General features: G+C 44.0%; 1 protein-coding gene across 3 annotated transcripts in view; it reads left to right on the forward strand.

Annotated features, from left to right (window-relative positions):
* The first annotated feature begins 1,520 nt into the window (after positions 1 to 1,520).
* LOC123378379 (disintegrin and metalloproteinase domain-containing protein 23-like) overlaps positions 1,521 to 21,581 on the forward strand; it is a 242,767-nt gene continuing 222,706 nt past the window's right edge. For all 3 annotated transcript variants that reach the window (XM_045032070.1, XM_045032074.1, XM_045032071.1), the window contains exons 1-2: positions 1,521 to 1,918; positions 2,991 to 3,217. In XM_045032070.1, coding sequence (XP_044888005.1) covers positions 1,747 to 1,918; positions 2,991 to 3,217 — 399 coding nt within the window. In that variant the 5' untranslated portion in view covers positions 1,521 to 1,746. The remainder of the gene's footprint in view (positions 1,919 to 2,990; positions 3,218 to 21,581) is intronic.

Here is a 21,581-nt window from a genome sequence, read left to right on the forward strand (position 1 = left end):
AGAAGTGATATGTTTTGCTACTTCTAGTGAACAGGGCAGGGCCGGCTTTAGGAGGTGCGGGGCTCAATTCGAACAGTTTCGATGGGGCCCCGGCAGGGATGACTTAAAAAAAAAACACGTAAAAAAACACATGGAGCTTGTAGTCACCGGGCGGTGCTCCAAGTCTTTGGCGGCATTTCGGCGGCAGGTCCTTCACTCACTCCAGGTCTTCAGCAGCACTGAAGGACCCACCGCCAAAGTGCCGCCAAAGACCCAGAGCAAGTGAAGGACTCGCCGCCGAAGTGCCGCTGAAGACCCGGAGCGCTGCCAGGTGAGAAATTAAAAAGGCGCCTCTAGCCAGGGAAGGGATTCTCACTGGGCGCAGGGTCCTCTTAGGCGCGGGGCCCGATTCGGGGGAATTGGTGGAATAGGCCTAAAGCCGGCCCTGCTAGTCAACACCCACAGCTCTGCATCAGGACTGAGGGAGCCGGGAAGCCCTAGGCTCCCTGGTCCCAGGGTAAGCCCCATAATGGCCATACCCTGAAACTGCAGATCCTGGGAACCCCAGCAGTGGCTCAGTGAAACAGACAAGAATGTCAATTTCATATTTTGTTTTTGGAAACGCCATGATCCAGTGTTTCTGCAAATGTTGAATTCACCAAGAATATTTAGCAAATTTGGTTTCATTGCAACGAAGAAAGAACCCAGGTCATGCAAATCTGAAATTCTGAAACATGAGTTGGCTTGGCTCCTGGATTCCCAGGGCAGAAGGGACCATTGTGATCCTCCACCCTGACCACCTACATAGCATAGGCCATACAACTTCTCCCTAATAATTCCTCAGTGGTTAGAAGGAACATTTCTGTTTACACCCCAGGATAAGAAGATGGCCCATTGCATTTCTTTTAATAAGTAGAAGTTGGAGTCCAATTTGATTCTTAGTCCAGCGTTCAGCCTTTCGCAAAGCAACCAGTAAATCCGTGCTGTGAGCCACTGGCAAGAGGCAGGCAGGCAGAGCTCTGCGGAGCCGAGGCAGAGGTGCCCGTTCCGGTGTGTGTGGGGGGTGCCCCTCTGCCCGCTCGTGCAGCAGGGACCGGGGTCGGGGAGGTTTGAGGGGCAGGGGCTCGGCGCTCTCTGCGGCCGGGCTGCTGCATCACTCCGCCGCTGCTGCTGCATTTGCACGGAAGAAGCACGCGCCCCGCCCGCCTCGTCAGCCAGCGCCAGGGACCGGTGTCTCGCACGCGCGCGCGCTCTTCCCCACCTGTGCGCCCGAGACCCTCTCGCCTCTTCCCGGTGCGTGCGCGCGCAGCGACAGTTGCAAGCCTGTGGGGAGGGGAGCGGGGCTGGGGCGCGCGCGCCGCAACACCGTCAGGCGAACGAGCGATGGGAGGGGGTGTGTGCGGGCGCGCGCCGGGGATGGGGAAGAGCGGGCAGGAGCAGGCGCCGTGCGCGCGCTAGCGGTGGGCGGGTAGAGGGGGACGGAGCCGCGCGCGCGCGCGCCCAGTCAGCAGCGAGAGCCCTTAGCAGCCGAGCGGCGAGGAGGGAGCCAGACGAGCTGGTGCCGCGGTGGAAGCTGCAGCTGGGACCTGAGGGAAGGGGAGGGGGTGCGCGCCCCCTCCGGACAGCGCCAGAGACACTCCCCGCGGGGCAGCATGAGGGCGGCGGTGCGGCTGTGATCCCCGCCGCAGAGGGGCAGCCCCGTCCCCGGCTCCTGGGCTGCGGCCGCCCCCAGTCCCCGTCAGAGCGGTGCCCCGGGAGCTATGAGCCATGAAGCCTCCTGGCAGCAGCGCCCTGCGGCAGCCCCTCTCCGGCCGCAGCCTCCGCGAAGCCGCCTCCTGCCTGAGGCTCCGGCCGCCGTGCCGTCTCCAGCTGCTGCTGGGGCTGCTGCTCCTCCCCGGCCCCGCCTGGCCCCAGCCCTGGGGGGCTGCTGCAGCCACCGGTGGGTAGAAAGCTGCCCTTGGCGCTGGCAGCCGGCTCAGGGGACACAGGGTGTGTGTGAGTGTGTAAGAGTTGTGTGTGTGTGAGACAGGTGTGTGGGTGTGCAAGAGAGATCTGTCCATCCATCCATTTCACCCACCCCAATAATCTTCTATGCCAGTCTGTTTTCTGCATTTAATAGTAATTGTCATATCTCCAGATATGGGGTATGTATCCATATTTGTGCATTTTAAAAATACCAAGCCAGTAATGGGTTAAAATCATCTTTAAATCCTGTATTCAATGGGGGGGGGTATGTATAAAATGCTTTGATGAAGCAGAAAATGTTTGGGAGGGTATTTTGTGATGTTTGTGGGAAGAACATATCTGAAAATACAGTATGTTTTTGAAGGTTTGGTTTCCTTTGAGCTGCATTTAAATGAAATGCCGAATGCTGGATGCAATTGTTTCCAGTATGCCATTATTATTATTACTGCTATTATATTGCTTGCCAGATTGATTGATTGATACCAGATACCTTGAAAATGAACTGAAAGGAAATGGGGGTTTGAGCAGGAAAACCCTGGAATGCTGCCTGCTAGAAGTGCTCTTGGCATTCTCAAAGTTACAAGAATAGGGAAAATTGGCCATTATGTAAAGGGAATTGATTAACATTCAGTGCACATAAACTTGGGACTCAAGTTGTCTTAGGAATGTGGGGAGTGTTCCCACCAGTTTCACAGATGTATGCATGGTTCACCACAGCACAGTGTGCAGCCAGCACAGAGAAGTGTAAGGGAGGACTGCATGTCCATTAAGAGATTCCCCCTCCCTTCCCCCAAGATGAAAGGCTTTAAAATACTCAACATCCGAGATTGCATGTGGAAAATATACATGAATTTAAATAATACAGGATAGCAGAAAAACGTTTAAAGTGTAAAAATAAATCAACCGTACTGCATTAATGAGCAGCCTATTATTTCTGTTTAAGCAAATAATACACTGGAATACAGCAAAACATATCTCTAGCTTCATTTTATGGAAAGAGACACATTCTGCACTTTAGTTTATGGCAGACTATTTTTCTTCCTCAGCTCTGCATTGGAATGAAACTGCAGGAGGAATAGCAGGAGCACTGGCAGATAAAGAGAATACATTTCTACAGAGTAACAGCAGTAGCAGTAAGAATAACAACCAGAGCAATGAAATCCAGAAAGAAATCACACTGCCTTCAAGACTGGTCTATTATATCAACAGAGACTCTGAAAGCCCTTACCATATCCTGGACACTAGGGCAAGACACCAGCAGAAACACAACAAGGTAGGGACAAAAGAGACGATGTACAGTAGCTTAAAAGTAATAGTATCTGTTGTGGAACTGTATTACTTTAGAATATTTATTTAGCAGGACACCAAGACTTCAGAGGTCATTGCACCACTTCTAGAAGTGAAAGAAAAAACCTCACAATTAATCTAGAATACTTTTCCACTTTAAAAAAAAATAATTGTGGAAATTTAAAGATAGGCCTGAATTGAAATTCTAGATTCATATCACTAATCTTGGTATTTCAGGGAATTTGTGGAATTGGATCACAATTCAGCAATTTTTTGGCCTATAATCCCAATATAGATCACATTGGTTTGACTTAATCTGAATTGTGATACTGTAAGCAGCAAAATACTCTTTAAAATTGTGCTAGACTACTCAAGTGTTTGTGGCCTTTGCCTTGTTTTTAAACATGAGACCATTTAACTCAAAGTGCTGCTAAATGAACTAAATTCTGGTTTCCTGCTAATGCATGCACATTAACAATAATTATAAAAGTTGCCAGCTTTCAAAATCTTTAGTCAGCAACTGAACACTTTTATAATTACAAACTGAAAAAAATTGTTACTTTAATATTTACCTTATGCTGATACAGATTTATAAACCTAAGCTGGTCAGTAGAAATGTGCCTGAACTGGTGTGTGATTTAGGAATATGGTATTGGTTTTGTGTAATGATCAGGTCTAGAAGTAAATATACCTCAAAATATCTCTTTCAAGCCATTTTATATTACTTGAAAATTGCTTTTCCATTGAAAAAGGATGAAGGAATTTTTCTCCTGCCCATGGATTCTGCATTAAAAAGATAACATTTTGAAAGGTGAAGAGGATTTGTGCCCAGTGGTCTGTGATGGGATGTTAGATGGGGTGGGATCTGAGTTACTACTGAGAATTCTTTCCTGGGTGCTGGCTGGTGAGTCTCACCCACATGCTCAGGGTTTAACTGATGGCCATATTTGGGGTCGGGAAGGAATTTTCCTCCAGGGAAGATTGGCAGAGGCCCTGGAGGTTTTTCGCCTTCCTCTGCAGCATGGGGCACGGGTCACTTGCTGGAGGATTCTCTGCACCTTGAGGTCTTTGAACCACGATTTGAGGACTTCAATAACTCAGACATAGGTTAGGGGTTTGTTCCAGGAGTGGGTGAATGAGATTCTGTGGCCTGCATAGTGCAGGAGGTCAGACTAGATGACCATAATGGTCCCTTCTGACCTTAAGTCTATGAATCTATGAAAGAAGAGATCAATGTCTCTGTTCTTATCATGAAAAGTTGGATCCGTGTATAGAATACTGCTATGAGACTCTGATGCATTGGTGTTCCTATTGAATTAGATTAGAGTTCTACTAAGATCAAACAAATTCACTATGCTTGATGTTATTTAAATAAATGACTATGAATTTGTTAATATTTTGACATGCATTGTATAACATTTTATAGTTTGTGGTAATTTTGAGCTAATTATAAATAATATCATTTGGGCCTCATTTAAAATTATTCTGAGTCTCTAATTATGATTTAATGAAGAGGGAGGTGCTTACTAGGTAATTCAGCACAGGAATACAAGATCCTGGCAGGTGCTAATGGATACTCATGCCATTTCTAGCAATATTCTAGGGTACTATAGAAAAGTGAGTCCATTGCCGGAATTCCGTTTAGTTAACCTCATTTTCCTACTAGGCTACTTGCAGAAATGACATCACAGTATCTTACAGGACTGAAATGTCATTTTCCAAAGCGTGGACTCATGAGGTTGTGGTGTATGGATGTGTGTGTGGGAGGTTAGGGAGGGTGGAGGTAGAGGGAGAGGAAGTTTGAAGTATTTCACAAAATGATAAATGGTAGGGAATAATATGGCATGTTTCCCAAAAGGAGTGGTAGCACTAGCATATAGAAAAAATATTTCATCTACACATTTCTTTGATGCTGGATACTGAACAATTTCCAGAGGTATCTACATTTATCCATTTGTCCAGCTCCTCTTTGAGAAAATTATTATATAAACAAAATTTGGTAAAGCTCTTTGTATTGTAATCGTTGCCTATCTTTGACTTCATGTATTGCTTTTCTAGATTTCTATGGAAATATATTTCCTTTATGTAGTTGCTAATTAGAAATTGTTTATTCTCTCTCCTTAGTATCTTCCGAATTTACTGATAAGGATGGTCTTGCTCTTTTCTCTTCTGACTTCTTGCAGAAAGGGAAAACCTAAGGAGGAAATTCAGAGTGGTGGAGTGTGGGAAATAAAGTGTTTGCAGGCCTCCAGAAAGATTTGAGGATGTAGGTCTGGGAATAATGTAGATGATCTGAGATTTGTGGGGAAATTTTGCAGGTCTTGGGGTACCCACACATCCAGCCGCTTTACCAGTCTCTCCTTGTGTTACTTCTCCATGTATTTTTTTAAGGAGTTTTGATGCCATTCCCTACCTCCCTGTGCCCTAGCCTCCACCTCAGGTTTGTGTAGAACAGTGGTTCTCAAACTGTGGGTCAGGACCCCAAAGTGGGTTGTGATCCCATTTTAATGGGGTTGCCAGGGCTGGCATTAGACTTGCTGGGGCCTGGGGCAGAAGCTGAAGTCCAAGCTCCACCGTCCTGGGTCGAAGCCAAAGCCCGAGGGCTTCAGCCCTGGGCAGCTGGGCTCAGGCTTTGGCTTCAGCTCTGAGTGGTGGGGCTCAGGTTTTACAGGCCCCTCACCTGGCGCTAAAGCCCTTGGGCTTTGTCCCTTCACCTCGGGTGGTGGGGCTTGGGTGGGCTCAGGCTTCAGTCCCCTCTCCTAGGGTCATGTAGTAAGTTTTGTTGTCAGAAGGGGCTCGTGATGCAATGAAGTTTGAGAATCCCTGGTGTAGAAACTGTTGATGGAGCAGAACTCTGCAGGAGTTAATGCTGATCTTGGTAGCATTAATTTCAATGGGTATGCTCAGGGCTGAGTACTGTGTAGAGTGGCTCTCGTTTCCACTCAGCTGTGCCCCTTTGACATGACTAGCCCCACTATGCAGTATTCTTACAGGGGAGTTTCTGTGAGCTTGAAGGTCAAGCAGAACATGTCTTGTTGGCTCTCTTCCTTGATGGATTTTTTTGCCCTTTTGGAGCTGAACTTCCACTGCTTTGATCCCTTTCACATAGCAAAGGGATTGACTGTGCTTTCACTGGATTCTCCCTTGTGCATTGCATTATGTTTAAATTGCTCAACTGTACTTCCAAAGTACTGACAGTTCAAGCTGAGCTTATATTTTGGACCTTGTCCCATACCTATCTTCTTTTCATTTACTCCGCCCACTCCACCAACAATTCCTCCCTCAACATTTTGTTTGTTTTCTCCTCTTGTGTTTTTTGTATCATGGAGGACAGCACAAAAATGCACTAAAAATGCATAATCTCCCAATCACAGTTTGCCAAAATGCTGCCCTTACCACATGAAATGAGTGGGTTTTTTAAATCCTTTCCCAAATACTATAATGACAAATAAGCAAGTTATATGCACCTTTTGGATTTCCCACTGCATTCTGTTTTATATGTCTGTTTTGTTTTGGAAGGCCTTCTGGTCAGGAATTGCCTTTCATGAATTATTGTAAAGAGGTGATCACATTGTAAATGATAAATTAATAATTTTCAAAATCAGAAACGAGGTCTGTTTTTAGGATTGAAAATTTAGGTGTAAATAATGAGGGGGCAAACATGGCAGCCTTTTAAAAATGTGCTAGTTAGTTAAGGAAAGAAATATTGGATATTTTAATGAGATGAATGACCCCAAATCTTGTTTTGTGAGCATTGTTTTATTGCATCTTTTATATGTAATTGATACTGAAGTGCCTAGAAATGAATGGCCTAATTCTGTAAGCCCTCTGTGTAGCTGCCATTGAGGTTAATGGGAATGAGAGCTCCCCATATGGTTGGCTGTGGGATTGGGCCTGAATGCCTCCTAAATGCTGAATCACTTTGCAAAGTTTATGGATGTATTAGTGTGTAAAATGAGAGAGGTGTATGTCGGGGGAGAAATGGAGCAATGCAGAAAGGTTTTTAAAATAGCATTTTTTTTCTTTTAAAAATCTCTTCCTGATGGTAAAGTGTTTACAAGATGACTATTTTGGAAGATATATATGAATTAAAGAGATACTGTCAAGATAAAAATAATGGGTTGTATTCTCTTCCCAATTATACTGGTGTAACCCAGTTGCAATAATTGGGATCACGCTGGTGTAACTAAGAGGAGAATTTGATCTTATATATTTTTAAAGTCCTTACTAGAAACACTTGTGACAGTACTGATTATTTAAAAACTTTCTGCTGTTTTGACTTATTTGTCTAGTCAATTTTCATTTTCTGGTTCTTTTCTGTAGTGCTTGGGTTGCGAATGCTGCGGGGGGGATGTCTAACAAAAAAAGAAAGCTATATAACTGAAATTCAAAGTATTTCATTAAAACATTTCCTATAGATATTAAATTGTGGGGACTTAAATTATCTTTGGGGTCTAAATCATTTGTCAACATCCGTTTATATGAAAAACTATTTCATAAATACAAATGTCTTATGAACAACAAAATATACTACAGTATACTAAACATTGATGAATGGATGATTACGTAAAACATAGTGAGGGACTGAGTGGATCATGAAGATTAGTAATGGGATATAGTACAGAGCTTTTAATCTTTGTCATCAGTACAAATCAGGCCTAGGACATCAGTGACTGGCAGAAGGTAATGACACCTGTGCAGTTGCTTTATGTGTAATGCGCTGGTGGTTTCTTTTAATTCTTGTATTTTTGTGTGGTGGATGCATGACCACTCTTATCATGTCATCTATTATCATTGTAACTTAGTCCATGACCCAAAGAGTTTGCACTCTATTTTAAATGTTTTTACAGTAAATGCACAATCAAGACCTGATCCTGCCTGGGGCCCTTACTTGCTACTGTAATACAAGTACCAGTAATTAAACAGACAAACAAAAGAAATAACCTGATACATTAGGTCATGACTGAGGCACAGCCACAGTGCAGTGTGGGGAATCGTGCACTCCCACTGTGTATGCTGTACATATTCTGTGGCTAGAGGACTTTAGTCTCCACTGCTGCAAGCCTGGTCGTGTACAGAAGTGCTATAGCCATTTAAAAATTGAAAACTTACCACACTTAATTTTTTTTAAAAGTAGTCTTTAGCAGAGCTGGTTGTCTTCTCAGATAGATTTAAAAAGATACACAAATAGTTTATCTATTTGCCACCTACTGTATATGCTTGCACAAGCATCTTACACTACTTAGGCCAGTGGTCCCCAACCTTTTCCGGGTGGCGGGCCCCGGATGACGAGCCACCGAGGACCGTGGCTGGCGGACAAGCATCCGCCGAAATGCCGCTGAGAAGTGGTAACGTCAAGAGGCGTCGCCACCGAAAAGCTGCTGAAAATCAGTGGCATTTCGGCGGAGACGCCTCTTCGTGATGCCGCTTTTTGGCAGCTATTTTGGTGGTGATGCCTCTTGATGCCGCTTTTCGGCAGCATTTTGGCGGATATTTGTCCGCCAGCCAGTACGCGGGCGCACATAGATGCCTTGGCGGGCGCCATGGCACCCGCTGGCACTAGGTTGGGGACCCCTGACTTAGGCTTTGTACCCCCCAGTGATTTTTCTGTTTATCATCTCTTCATTGAAAGGCCACCATAATTAGGTCTAAATAGTCTAAATTATCAGTAAGGCCTCCCAATCTTTTTTTATCTTCTGATCTTCCACATTTTTCTCTGATCCCAGACAGAAACCCACTGTCATTATCTTTTTGGCTAGATGAAAGCTTGAATTTCTAAGTTAGAGACAGTGCAGCGCTGAATGTTGAATGTATTTCTCCTTCAGCATCAAGTAGAATATTTTAAAACATTTTGGTACCTGAATGCTTTTTTGGCTCCATGGCTGAGAAGCTCACCAGGCTAGCAACTTATTTTATTTCTGAAAAATCACCAAATATATAATAGAAGATGTTCTTGGTTGGGATAATAGCACACCTGTACTGCATTATAATGTATTTAGATTCACCTTCACCTTTTGGTATTATCCCAGAAAGATGCATGCAAGGGTAATATTTTATAGACATTAAAATATTCCTATTTTATTTGTAAGAAAATCAAATTTTCCTGAGGAGGGAGTATTTAGAATAAGGGTTTAAGAGTCAGTATTTTGGCTTCTATTCCTCCCATGCCACTGACTGACCTTGGGATGCTACATCCTTCAATTTCTTTATCTATAAGTTGAGCATAATTCCTTCCTTACAGGGATATTATGAAGTTTATTAATGTGGAGTGCTTTGAGATCATAGGGTGAAAGGCAGCATATAAGTTATTATTTTTGCCCTTATCCTCCTTCCCCCCCCTCACTATTATTTGTTAATTTATTTGTTGCATCATCTTAAGTTAGGGCAACATAGAGAACCCATCACTCATTATAGTGAGAAGTCACTCACATGAGTAGTTCAGTTGAAGTCAGTAGGACTACTTCTGTATAAGGAGACATTTACCATCTGGGTCTTAAATTTATAAATCATTGGGCAGGGATTCTATGTTTGTATAGAATGTGGCATCCTGGGGGCCCTGACTCTAATTAAGTCTTTGGGCACCTTGTCAATACAGATGAACAGTAATTTCCCAGGCATCACTATTTAAAAATTACAGTTAGTAAGATGATGCTGGGTACAGAAGATAAACTTTTATGTGAAAAGTAAGCAGGAGCAGATGAAACCCTAAGGAAGCAAGTCTTCATGCAAATAAAATGAGTTCCAGTTGAAATAACTCCTTAGAAATCCTTTGGAAGACTGTGCTCCTCAGAAGAGACTGTGTAGTATCTTATGGTGACACGATACTATGTCTCTGTTTTCTGCTTATGTAGTCAGGCCTGCTGCTCTTCACTCCTGATATGTCAATTAAATCTTTCCCTAATTTACCTGCCATTGGATCGAAAATGGTCTCGTACATTATAAACACTATTCAAAGCAGTGGCTTTCAAGAATATGAGATGTATGTTTTTAAAAAATATTTCCCAAACAAACCAATATCCTCAAATATTAGAGTTAAGGTTGCCCTTCTCAAACACAGCACCTATCCTGAGTTTTAAAACAGAGTTTTATAACTTGTTGCATACATACGTTACTGCACTAATGAAGGCATGTTGGAATTTTTTTTAATATAAGTGCTCTAATTAATTTCATGATCTATCATGTAAAGTTTGTTTGTACATATGTAAGTTTGTAATCTTTACATGTATGGCACTTGGCCTGGTTTACATATAACTATGTTGTTCAGGGTTGTGGAAAATCCACACCCCTGAGCGATGCAGCTATACTGACCGAACTCCTGGTGTACACTGTGCTATATTGATGAGAGGGCTTCTCCTGTCGACACAGCTACTACCCCTCCGGAAGGTGGAGTACTTAATGCTGACGGGAAGAGCTCTCTTGTTGGCATAGGTAGCACCTTCACTAAGCGCTACAGCAGCACAGCTGTACTGTTGCAGCACTAAGTGTAGAAAAGCCCTTGGAGAATTGGCTGGCATGTGGTAAGGCCTGATTATGAGAAATACTGAGAACCACCTGGAAAGTACGGAGCACTCTCAGCGCTTTGCATGATTGGGACCTCAATGATCCTGTGACGTTACACCCCATATTCTTCATAGAAATATAGTTATGATATGCATATGGCATAACCAAAATATATTTTATGCAAGATGGCTCATGTAAGGTATCATTGGAAAGGTTATGATTTACTGAATGTGATTATCCAGTTTGTATACATGTATCATTTCTGTGTCTAAAGTTAGGAATATTGACTATGTAACAACGACAACTGTGTGTGTATTTGAGAAACACCCACCAGACAACCGGTCATCACAGCTTTGATGGGCTGTTAGGAAGAAACAGTAAGACTGAAGATACTAATCTCTCTCCTTCCTGAGAGGCATCCTGGGATGTAGATGTGACACTACCAGGTCAGGTGATAAGATCACCTGATACAAAATACCACCTTGAACACTGCTTGTACTTTTCCTCTGTAGATGGTTGCGGATCAAACAAAGGTTTCCCGCCTTAGGAAAAGCCTTTTTAAACCTGGGGGGAGAAAGGGGAGGTTTAATCTATACCAAGGGTCGCTAACTTTTGGCACACGGCCCATCAGGGTAATTCACTGGCGGGCTGCGAGACAATTTGTTTACTTTGACCGTCTGCAGGTACGACACCTGCACCTCCCAGTGGCCGTGGATTGCTGTTCCCAGCCAACGGGAGCCGCAAGAAGCAGCGGCCAGCACTTCCCGGCAGCCCCCACCGCTGCCTGCAGCTCCCATTGGCTGGGAACAGCGAACCACATCCACTGGGAGGCGTGAGGGGCCGTGCCTGCAGACGGTCAACGTAAACAAAATGTCTCGCAGCCCGCCAGCAGATTACCCTGATGGACTTTGTGCCGAAGGTTGCTGACCCCTGATCTAGACTCTCCTACATTGCCTACCCAAGAAGAAGGACTGCTGAAAGTACCTGAGGGGGGAAAAAGGAACTAACCTGAAGGGAAAGGTCTCAGTCTGGACTCACCCCTACAAGGGTCCAGACTGTAAGAGGAAATAACTGGAACTCTGAGCTACAGAAACTCTGCTTCCTGCCTAATTCAACATTTAGCATGAGAAATTACATTTTGTAACCTGTTTCTTTAGTGAATCAAGTTTAGTTTGAGTGTTTTGTTTTATTTGCTTAGTAATCTGCTTTGTTCTGTTTTCTATCCCTTATAGTCACTTGAAATCTGCCTTTTATAGTTAATAAATTTGTTTTGTTTATTATTAAACCCAGTTTATGCAATTTCTAAGAGGGGTGGGGAGGAGAAGTTGTGCATCTCTCTCTTCACATTGAAGGAGAGGGCAAATTTTTATGAGTTTGTGCTGTGCAGATCTTTCTGTACAGCACAAGACAGTATTATTTTGAGTGTATTCCCCAAAAGGGGTGTGCATATGAGTGCTGGGTTAATCCTCTCACACAGAGCTGACTTCAGTCTGTGTCTGCAGTTGGGTGTGGGCCCATGACCTCACTGTGCATGCTGCAAGGGGCCGGAGAGCCTAATTCAGCAAAACAGCGACAGGGAATCCAGGCTGGTGGAGCAGGAGGAGGGGCTCAGTGAAACTTCAGTACATCAGGTGGCATCCCAAAGGGGGTCTAACCCATCACAGATCTCCTATATACTAGTATCTAAACACAATTTGTAACATTTTATGTGTATGTTGACTTCAGTGGGACTTAAGCATGTGTTTAAAGTTAAGCGAGTGTGTAAGTACATTGCTGAATTGGGACCTAGGTGCAGCTAGTGAATTCTTATAAGTTCTGCTTTGTGCTGAACTTGCAACCATGATGATATCATTCAGAAAATAAGGCTTTTGTGGCTTCTTTTTGGTGTCACAAGTGCCCAAGAAATCTTCCAAAGGAAAATTAAAGAAATTCTGCAAGGGCTGAAGGGAGTGAAGTGTATGTGGGCGACACTTCAGTTTAGTCTAAGTTAGAGGAAAATCATACTGTAAGGTTGGAATAAGTTCTGAAGGCAATTGAGGTTACTTACTGGATTAAAATTAAATAGAGGAAAATGTACTAAACAGAAAATTGAGCTACAGTTCTTGGAGCATGTGATTGATTTTATCTGGATCTGCCCTCTGATCCCCCTTTATCAAAGTATAGTTGAAATGCTACCACCTAAAAGAATTCAGAACCTATGCACTTTCTTGGAATGATATAGCTATTGAGCAAATTCATATCTAGCTTACCCTCAAAAGGCCAGGCTTCTTATGAACTGCTCTGTGAATCTGGGTTAAAGCACAGGAACATGCTTTTAGGGATCTAAATAATTTATTGACCATATCCCTATAAGTTTTATGCTGTTTCTAAATCTAGAGCCATTGTGGAAGATGTTGGCAGCTATGGTCTGGATGTGCTGATAGTTCATTTACGTGCAAATAATTAGAAACCTGTAGCATATTGTTCTAGATGGCTTTTAGACTCTTGGACCAATATACAAAAATAGGGAGAGAACATTTTATCATAGGCTCACAAAATATTTGCAAGGTCTTGATATTTTTCAAGCTTCAGACAACCGCGGTCCATTGTCTCCAGTAACAAATAGTAAAGACACAGATGGGGGCCTCTTACATATTAGAGATTGCTTGTGCCTTTTCACCTATTGTAAAATATGCTCCAGGGAAGTTTGTGGTGGTGGCTAAACCTTATCAGGGAGTCCTGTTGGTTACTCAGATACTGCAGAAGCTTGCGATTATATAGAACCACATATTGGTACCATTTTGAGTGACCTGATAGCTTCCCAATAAAAATTAGAACTGATTAAAATAGACACTCGTGCTGATTCATAACTACCCAGTGTATCCAGGGTGTAAGATATAGTTCACACTGTTTTTTGTGTTTGTTTGTTTTTAATATCAGGGTCCCACATCTAGCCTGTTACTTCCATGCAACGATAGAAGAATTCACCAAAGTTGATAGCTTATGGCAATTTTGTTATTCTATAGTCCGTGAAAGATGATTCATGGTGAAGAATACATGAGACATCAGAGTCTCACAAAATGCCAGGAGCAAGCCAAAATATCAGTTGTGGTGTCCCAGCATAGGACAGATTTTAACTGTCCTAGACTTAGAGTGGCCAGAAAAACGCAATCCAAAGAGCTTCTAATACTCAGTGTTAATTGGTAGTCCTGGAAAAGAATTAGCACTAAACTCATGTGAAGAAAAGGGACGTACCTGTCAGATAGCCGTTGACTTTTTTTCTGGGTTTGTAAACATTCTTCTTCTCATTAGACCCACAAGTCAGTAGCTCACAGAGAAATTTAAAGGCTCTCATTCTTGAATTCCAGAAGAAATAGTTTCTGATGGGAACAGTTTGCCATGAATTCCAAGCTGGTGGGATAAAGTATGACTTTGGAATACAGTATTCCTCAGCACTTAGCAACTACAAGAGAATGGATTAGTAGAAAGAATAGTTCAGATTAAGAGAATTCTACAAGAAACAATCTTGTATTTTAGGTCTTCTGAGCGATTGTCTGCTCAGCTGCTTGTGTTTAATTGAAGAGATCATCCCAGCCAGCTTTGGGGTGATATTTTTGCCCTAAGTGTCCCTGCTTAAAAGATGTGAGGCTGAGACACATCCAACCTAAGACGTCTCAGACTTTCATTTTTAGCTGACTGAAGCCTTGTCTACACTGGCAAGTTTCTGCACAGTAAAGCAGCTTTCTGTGGAGTAACTCCTGAGGTGTACTCACTGCCAAGCCACTTAGTGTGCAGGAACTGCACAGTTAGGGTGCTGTAAGAAAACCACCCCGATGAGAGGTGTACAGCTTTCTGTGCCGGGGCTACAGCCCCCGGTGACAGTGTAGACACCCCGATCGATTACAGCGCTGCGATTGGCCTCCGGGAGGTGTCCCACAATGCCTGTTCTCGTCTCTTTGGTCATCGGTTTGAACTCTACTGCCCTGCCCTCAGGTGACCAACCGTGAGCCCCACCCCTTAAATTCCTTGGGAATTTTGAAAGTCTCCTTCCTGTTTGCTCGGTGATGCGTGCAGTGGTCTCAGTGCATCTTTCCAGGTGACCATGCCTGCTCCACACACCAGGTGATCCCCTGCTTGGAGCAATGCCGAGCTGTTGGACCTCATCAGCATTTAGGGAGAGGAGGCTGTCCAGTCCCAGCCGTGCTCCAGCCATAGGAATTGATACCTATGGACAGATTTCATGATGCATGACAGAAAGGGGCCATGACCGGGACACATTGCAGTGCAGGATCAAAGTGAAGGAGCTGCGGAATGCCTACCACAAGGCGTGGGAGGAAAACTGCCACTCTGGTGCTGCACCCATGAGCTGCTGGCTCTACAAAGAGCTGGATGTGATACTCGGTGGCGACCCCACCTCCACTGCGAAGGTCACTGTGGACACTTCGGTGGCTCATGTGCCAGTTGAGAGTGGACTGAGCCAGGTGGAGGAAATCTTGGACAAGGATGTGGAGGGGGACCCAGAGGCAGAGGACAACACGGAGGTCAGAGATGCATGCAGCCAGGACTGTTCTCTAACCCGGAGGCGGCTTGCCAGTCGGAGCTTGGCGAAGCACAAACAGGAGAGGAGGCCCCTGGCAAGTGGCTTTGATTTTGGGAATCGCTGAAGCAAGTTGTTGGGGGCAGGAGGGTTGCAGAAAGCAGGCTTGTGTCTGTATGATTCAGATACCACCACATGCCTAGTCTGAGTGGCGGAACAGGGTGTTGATTGACTCCCTCACTTCATGTGAATCTGCCTCAGAAACCTCCACAAAATTCTCATGGAGATACTGGGCAATCCGCTGTCACAAGTTCTTTGGCGGAGCTGCTTTGTTTCTTGCCCCATTAAGGGTAACTTTCCCGTGCCACTCTGCCGACACTGGGGCGGGGTGGGAACCATTGCTACACACAGGCGAGAGGCATAAGGGCCAGGGCTTGGATAAGACCCTCCCTTGATTCCCTGCTCACCCTTAGCAGCAAGATATCTTCCATAATGAACACAGCATGTGGAAAATATGGGGACAGTAATGATTATAAGAGTCCCCCTACAGTGCTGGCTCTCCCCGAAGGGCCACATGCCCAGTGTACAGTACGGTTCTGGAACACTGATTTCCCCTGCCCTTGCGGTTACTCACCATTTTGGGGATCTTGTGGCTCATGGGTGCTTGCCTGGGGTCAGCCAGTTAGCGGCAGGTATGTGAATAGTGGCCGTGTTCTAAATCACTGGATCGGTGGCCTGTGTGTTGCAACCAACACTGCTTCTGTAAAATGTTGCATTTTGGCTTCACAGATATGACCTTGGGAGCCCAGCCTCCCTCTTTGTTATCGCCAGTCGAACGGCTGCGCAGAATTAGAAAGCGGCCACAAAGAACTAAAGAGGACTTTCTGCATGATGTCATGATGCACTCCCCGGCCGAAAAACAAGAATTGAAGGAGTGGTGGAACAGTGAGAAGAGGGACAAAAAGGAGCCTGCATCGTGCTGGAACAAAGCCATAGAGCAGCTCTTAAAGGTTATGGAGCGCCAGGCGGACACCCTCAAGGCTCTACTAGCACTGCAAACCGAGCAGCTCTGCGCCTGCTGTCGCAAAACTCTTTCCCATGCACCTCCCAGACGCTGCCAACACACTCTTACCAACCTCTTGGCTTCAGTCTGTACCCACTGCATTTCACTCCTGCCACGTCACAGTCCAGCTCTGCGGACTCCCAGGACTCACTGCACTCAACACCCGTCCCTCTGCAGTTTAGCTATGTGGAAGTACAGTACCCACTGCACTGTACTCCAAAGGACAAGGTTGCATATGATACCTGGACATACACAAATCTTTAACTGCCTTGGGACCCTCCCTTCCCCCATCCCCCACAGTGCTGAGGTGGTTTTTTTTTTGGTCTCTCTCCTCCAGTTGTTGTTTTTTAATAAAATAATTGTTTTGGTTTTAAAGCAATCTTTATTCCATTAATTGAAAGCAAACAGAGCCCTGCAAAGCAACAGGCAATTTTCTTAAACCTTCACAGTGCATCGTCTTCACAATCACCTCCTAGCATTACAAGCACTGCACTCCTGAGCATAGCACCAAATATTAGTAGCTTTCAGCTTCAAATTGCTGCCTCACCGCATCCCTGATCCTTATTGCCCCACGCTGCTCCCCTCTAATAGCCCTGGTCTCTGGCTGTTCAAATTCAGCCTCCAGGCGCTGAGCCTCAGCGGTCCAGCCCTGAGTGAAGCTTTCACCCTCCCCTTCACAAATATTATGGAACGTACAGCACATGGCTATAAGCATAGGAATATTGTCATCGGCCAGGGCAAGCCTCCCATATAGGCAGTGCCAGCGGGCCTTTAAACGGCCAAAAGCACACTCAACAGTTATTCTGCACTTGCTTAGCCTGTTGTTGAACCGCTCCTTGCAGCTGTGAAGGTGCCCCATGTATGGCTTCATAAGCCACGGCATTAAGGGATAGGCAAGGTCTCCCAGGATCACAATCGGCATTTTGACTTCCCCTACAGTGATCTTCTGGTCCGGGAAGAAAGTCCCTGCTTGCGGCTTCCTGAATAGGCCAGTGTTCTGAAAGGTGCGTGCATCATGCACCTTTCTGGACCAGCCTGCGTTAATGTCTGTGAAATGCCCACGGTGATCCACAAGTGCCTGGAGAACCATAGAGAAATACCCCTTCTGATGAATGTACTCGGTGGCTAGGTGGTCTGGTGCCAGAGTTGGAATATGTGTGCCATCTATCATCCCTCGCACAGTTGGGAAGCCCATTTGTGCAAAGCCATCCACAATGTCACACACATTGCCCAGAGTCATGGTTTTTCAGAGCAGGATATGATTAATGGCCCTACACACTTCCATCAACACGAGTCCAACAGTTGACTTTCCCACTCCGAACTGGTTAGCGACCAATCGGTAGCAGTCTGGAGTAGCCAGCTTCCACAGTGCAATTGCCACGTGCTTCTCCAACGATAGGGAAGCTCTCATTCTCGTGTCCTTTTGCCACAGGGCTGGGGCAAGCTCATGACACAGTCTCACAAATGTGGCTTTCCTCACCTGAAAGTTCTGCAGCCACTGCTCATCATCATAGACATGCATAGATGATGTGATCCCACCATTCAGTACTTGTTTCCTGAGTCCAAAAGTGGCGTTCCACTATCGTCAGCACCTCTGTGAATGCCACAAGCAATCTCGTGTCATAGCTACTACCTGTGGTGAGATCAATGTCAAACTCCTCTTGCCTTTGTAGTTTAAGGAATAACTCTACTGCTACTCGTGAAGTGTTAGTGAGAGTGAGCAGAATATTGGTCAACAGTGCGGGCTCCATTCCTGCAGCCCGAAGAGGCAGAGTGTGCAGTACACAAACAGTTGAAAGATGGCACCAAATGCGGACAGGGATTGCTCAGATGCGAAGCAATGGATCATGGGGCATTGGGACAGGACCCAGGTTGCCCCGTGACCCCCTCTGCCTTCCCTCAACTTTTAGTGGCAGAAGAGGAAGAGGAAGAGGTGCTCTGTGGGATAGCTGCCCAGAGTGCACCTCTCCGCATACCGCTGCAAGTGCCGCAAGTGTGAACATGCTATTGTGCAGGCAGCTGACAGTGTGAACACACAACAGCGGTTTCCCTTCAGTGCTCTCTGACTGGCACTGTAACTCTGCCAGTGTAGACATACCCTGAATGCAGCCTAAAGTTTACCCAAGCTTAAACCAGGAGACACAGTCTTGAGAAAACGGTCCTGAGGAAAACTATGGGACATTAGCTGTTGTCATGGGATGCATCTTTAGCTTCAGTTCCTACGTGGTTGAGACTGATCAACGTATTCAGTACAGAAGAACACAGTGGCATCTTCAGTTGGGCGCAACCTTTGTAGCAATGGTATTCACACCACAGTCTATTTGTTCATTGATGTGGGTGGTGGACTGCACTTAAAAACCCCAGACGGGCACCTTTTGTTTTTTTAAATATATATATATTTATATATTAAATTATATTTTATTGAAGACTAAAATAAGACAAAGTTCAGGAGAATGACCAGTTGAAAAGTCTCCATTTTTTTGTAGCCTCTGGCTAATAGATATTTGATTTTTTTTCCTAACCCCCTCTCTTTTTTCTGGAAGGGAGAAGAAACATTTTTCCTGCCCCTTAGTGCAATGTACATCTCATCGTTCTGGCTGAAGCAGAGGTGATGGTGTGTTTCTGTTCATCATTTCCTCCTCCCAGTTTTTATTCTTGGGGAGTCCTCTCCAGTGAATAGTGCCTGCTTCTGCTGCTTGCAGCCTTCCTGTGCTACAGCAGAGTAAAACGGGCCTGATTCTTTTCACTGTCACTACTGCCCACACACAGGGTTTTGCATATTTTCAGTGAAAACTGACAAGACTCAGCAGCAGAAGAGGCATTGGAGCTGTGTGTAGAACAAGGAAGAAAGCAACTGTCCTTAATTCACACTTGTAAGGTTTTTTTTCAAACATAAGAGCTAGAAATTTAATATTTTTTAAATGAAAAGCTTAGAATCTACAAACACTGACATTTGTGTGAGAACTTCCTACATGCCTCACAAGTGGACTATTTTTTAAGCTTTGTATGTTTCTCTGTTATCACTGCAGTCTTTACTTTCTTATTGAGACTCTGAACCACTTATGTGATCTACCTTAAAGAACTAAGGGGTGTTTTTACCTTAGTATATCGGGTACCCTTTCCTTCTCTGTGAATTGGGGTCTGAAAATGCTCCTGAATCAAGTTATACTACATCTCCTACCCTGATATAACGCTGTCCTTGGGAGCCAAAATATCTTACCACATTATAGGTGAAACCGTGTTATATTGAACTTGCTTTGATCCGCCGGAGTGCGCAGCCCTGTCCCCCTGGAGCACTGCTTTACCGCATTATATCTGAATTCGTGTTATATCGGATTGCATTATATTGGGGTAGAAGTGTACATGGAAATAGTGACTCTTGTCTAGTTGTCTGCATTTTTTTTAAAGTACTGTGGAGCAATATAAAGAGTAAGCAGGACATGTGCCTGTGTAAGATAAAAGTGTCTGCTTTCTTTGCTCTGTGGAACTAACATTCATCAACATGACAATGTGGTCTGCTAGTAAGTGATTTTCCAACTTGTGACTGAAGCAGATAATTAGGGTTGTTCCTTCATTGACGGCCTGTATGTTGTAAGCATGCATGCTTGAGCCGGCTGTGACAGCAATATTGTGTACACTGTTTAGTTATGAAATGCATTAATTGTTAAGAATGGGGAAAGATTATATGTCAACTCAATACTTATAGGACCTTGTGAATATTAACTCCATCTGGAGATACCAATTAGTATATAGTACATTTAGAATAACAGTTGATGAACATACATACAAAGTCAGAGACAAGGGTGGAAGTGGTGCAACAAATGGCATAGATTTCCTACAGCACATGGAGTTGATAAAAACGTTCACGAGCACTATAAAGGAAACTAAGAAAACTTTACTCCTTCTGTAGTGGCCAACAAGTCCTGGTTGACAGAAGTTGGTCCAATAAAAGATATTATCTTACCCACCTTGTCTCTCATATCCTGAGATCAACATGGCTACAAGAACAAGAAAACAGCTATTCATATAAGTTAGTACACCTGTACCCAGATATAATGTGACCCGATATAAAACGAATTTGGATATAACGCGGTAAAGCAGCGCTCCAGGGTGTTTGGGGGGGTGGGGCTGTGCACTCCGGCGGATCAAAGCAAGTTCAATATAACACGTTTTCACCTATAACGCAGTAAGATTTTTTTTGGCTCCCGAGGACAGCATTATATCGGGGTAGAGGTGTACTTAGCGATTTATGCTTTTATTAGCATATGGTTTTAGTGCTAATTTATAAAATAAACCTGCTCTGTGTTTTTTGGTTTTTCTCTACTTTCTATGGACATGTGTATCTAGGAAGGATCTCTTCATATGTTACAGTATAAACCTTTTGAGTGTTGTGTGAATCAGCAGAGAAATGAATTGACCTGATTTCTTGGTAGAGAGATGCTGATTCATTTGCACTCAGTTGAGAAGTGTATTATGCTTCTGCTGGTGGCTTAATCCCACTCATTTGAGATGATTCCCCTGCTAGGGCCTACAAATTCCAGTTCGACCATAGATAATTTAATTAGAAGGTTTCAGTAGATTTCACTAGTGCACTAACATTGCTCTGAGGTCTTTTACCACTTACACTGTTTCTCAATAAACAGTGTGTGTTTGTTAATTATAATTTATTTAACTGCCGTTTAATAGTCAGATATTTTCAGATTATAATCAAGATACTTTTAAAGTAATGGAGGATTTGATTCTGAAATGCCATTTGGCTTCTATAGTGTCAGATTAGAAAACATACTTATTGTAGTTGTTTTGGATAAATAACACTTCTAAGGACATGGTTTAATTCCCATATGTCCTTCATAAAAGCACGTTTTGGCAAGATGTTCAAGTTATTTTATTTTGTTGAAGTTTAATTTAATTAAGTTTTAAGTTTTATTTTGTAGTATACTATGCATTGTTTATTATTATAAAGCACATTGTAGAAATAATTAGCCAAAATTGATTTGAACATTTGGAGAGCACGGCTAAATTGTTTAAAAACTACAACTTTTGAACTCTTGTTTCTTATTGAGGTGATATTTGTTTGAACCAAATTTTTCAGTTTTTCCTGTGACAAACTGGACACGATGTTTGATATCACCTAGTTTAGTGACTCTTGTGAAGGGCTTTTTAGTACCGCTGCGCCTTTGATATTTTAATGGCAGTTTCACATCCTGTTAATGAGTAGAAGAGCAAAAGATCCTGTGCAGAGTTGTGAATTAGGAATATATACCACATTCT

This window comes from Mauremys mutica, chromosome 10 (assembly GCF_020497125.1).
Source record: "Mauremys mutica isolate MM-2020 ecotype Southern chromosome 10, ASM2049712v1, whole genome shotgun sequence".
Taxonomy (NCBI): domain Eukaryota; kingdom Metazoa; phylum Chordata; order Testudines; family Geoemydidae; genus Mauremys; species Mauremys mutica.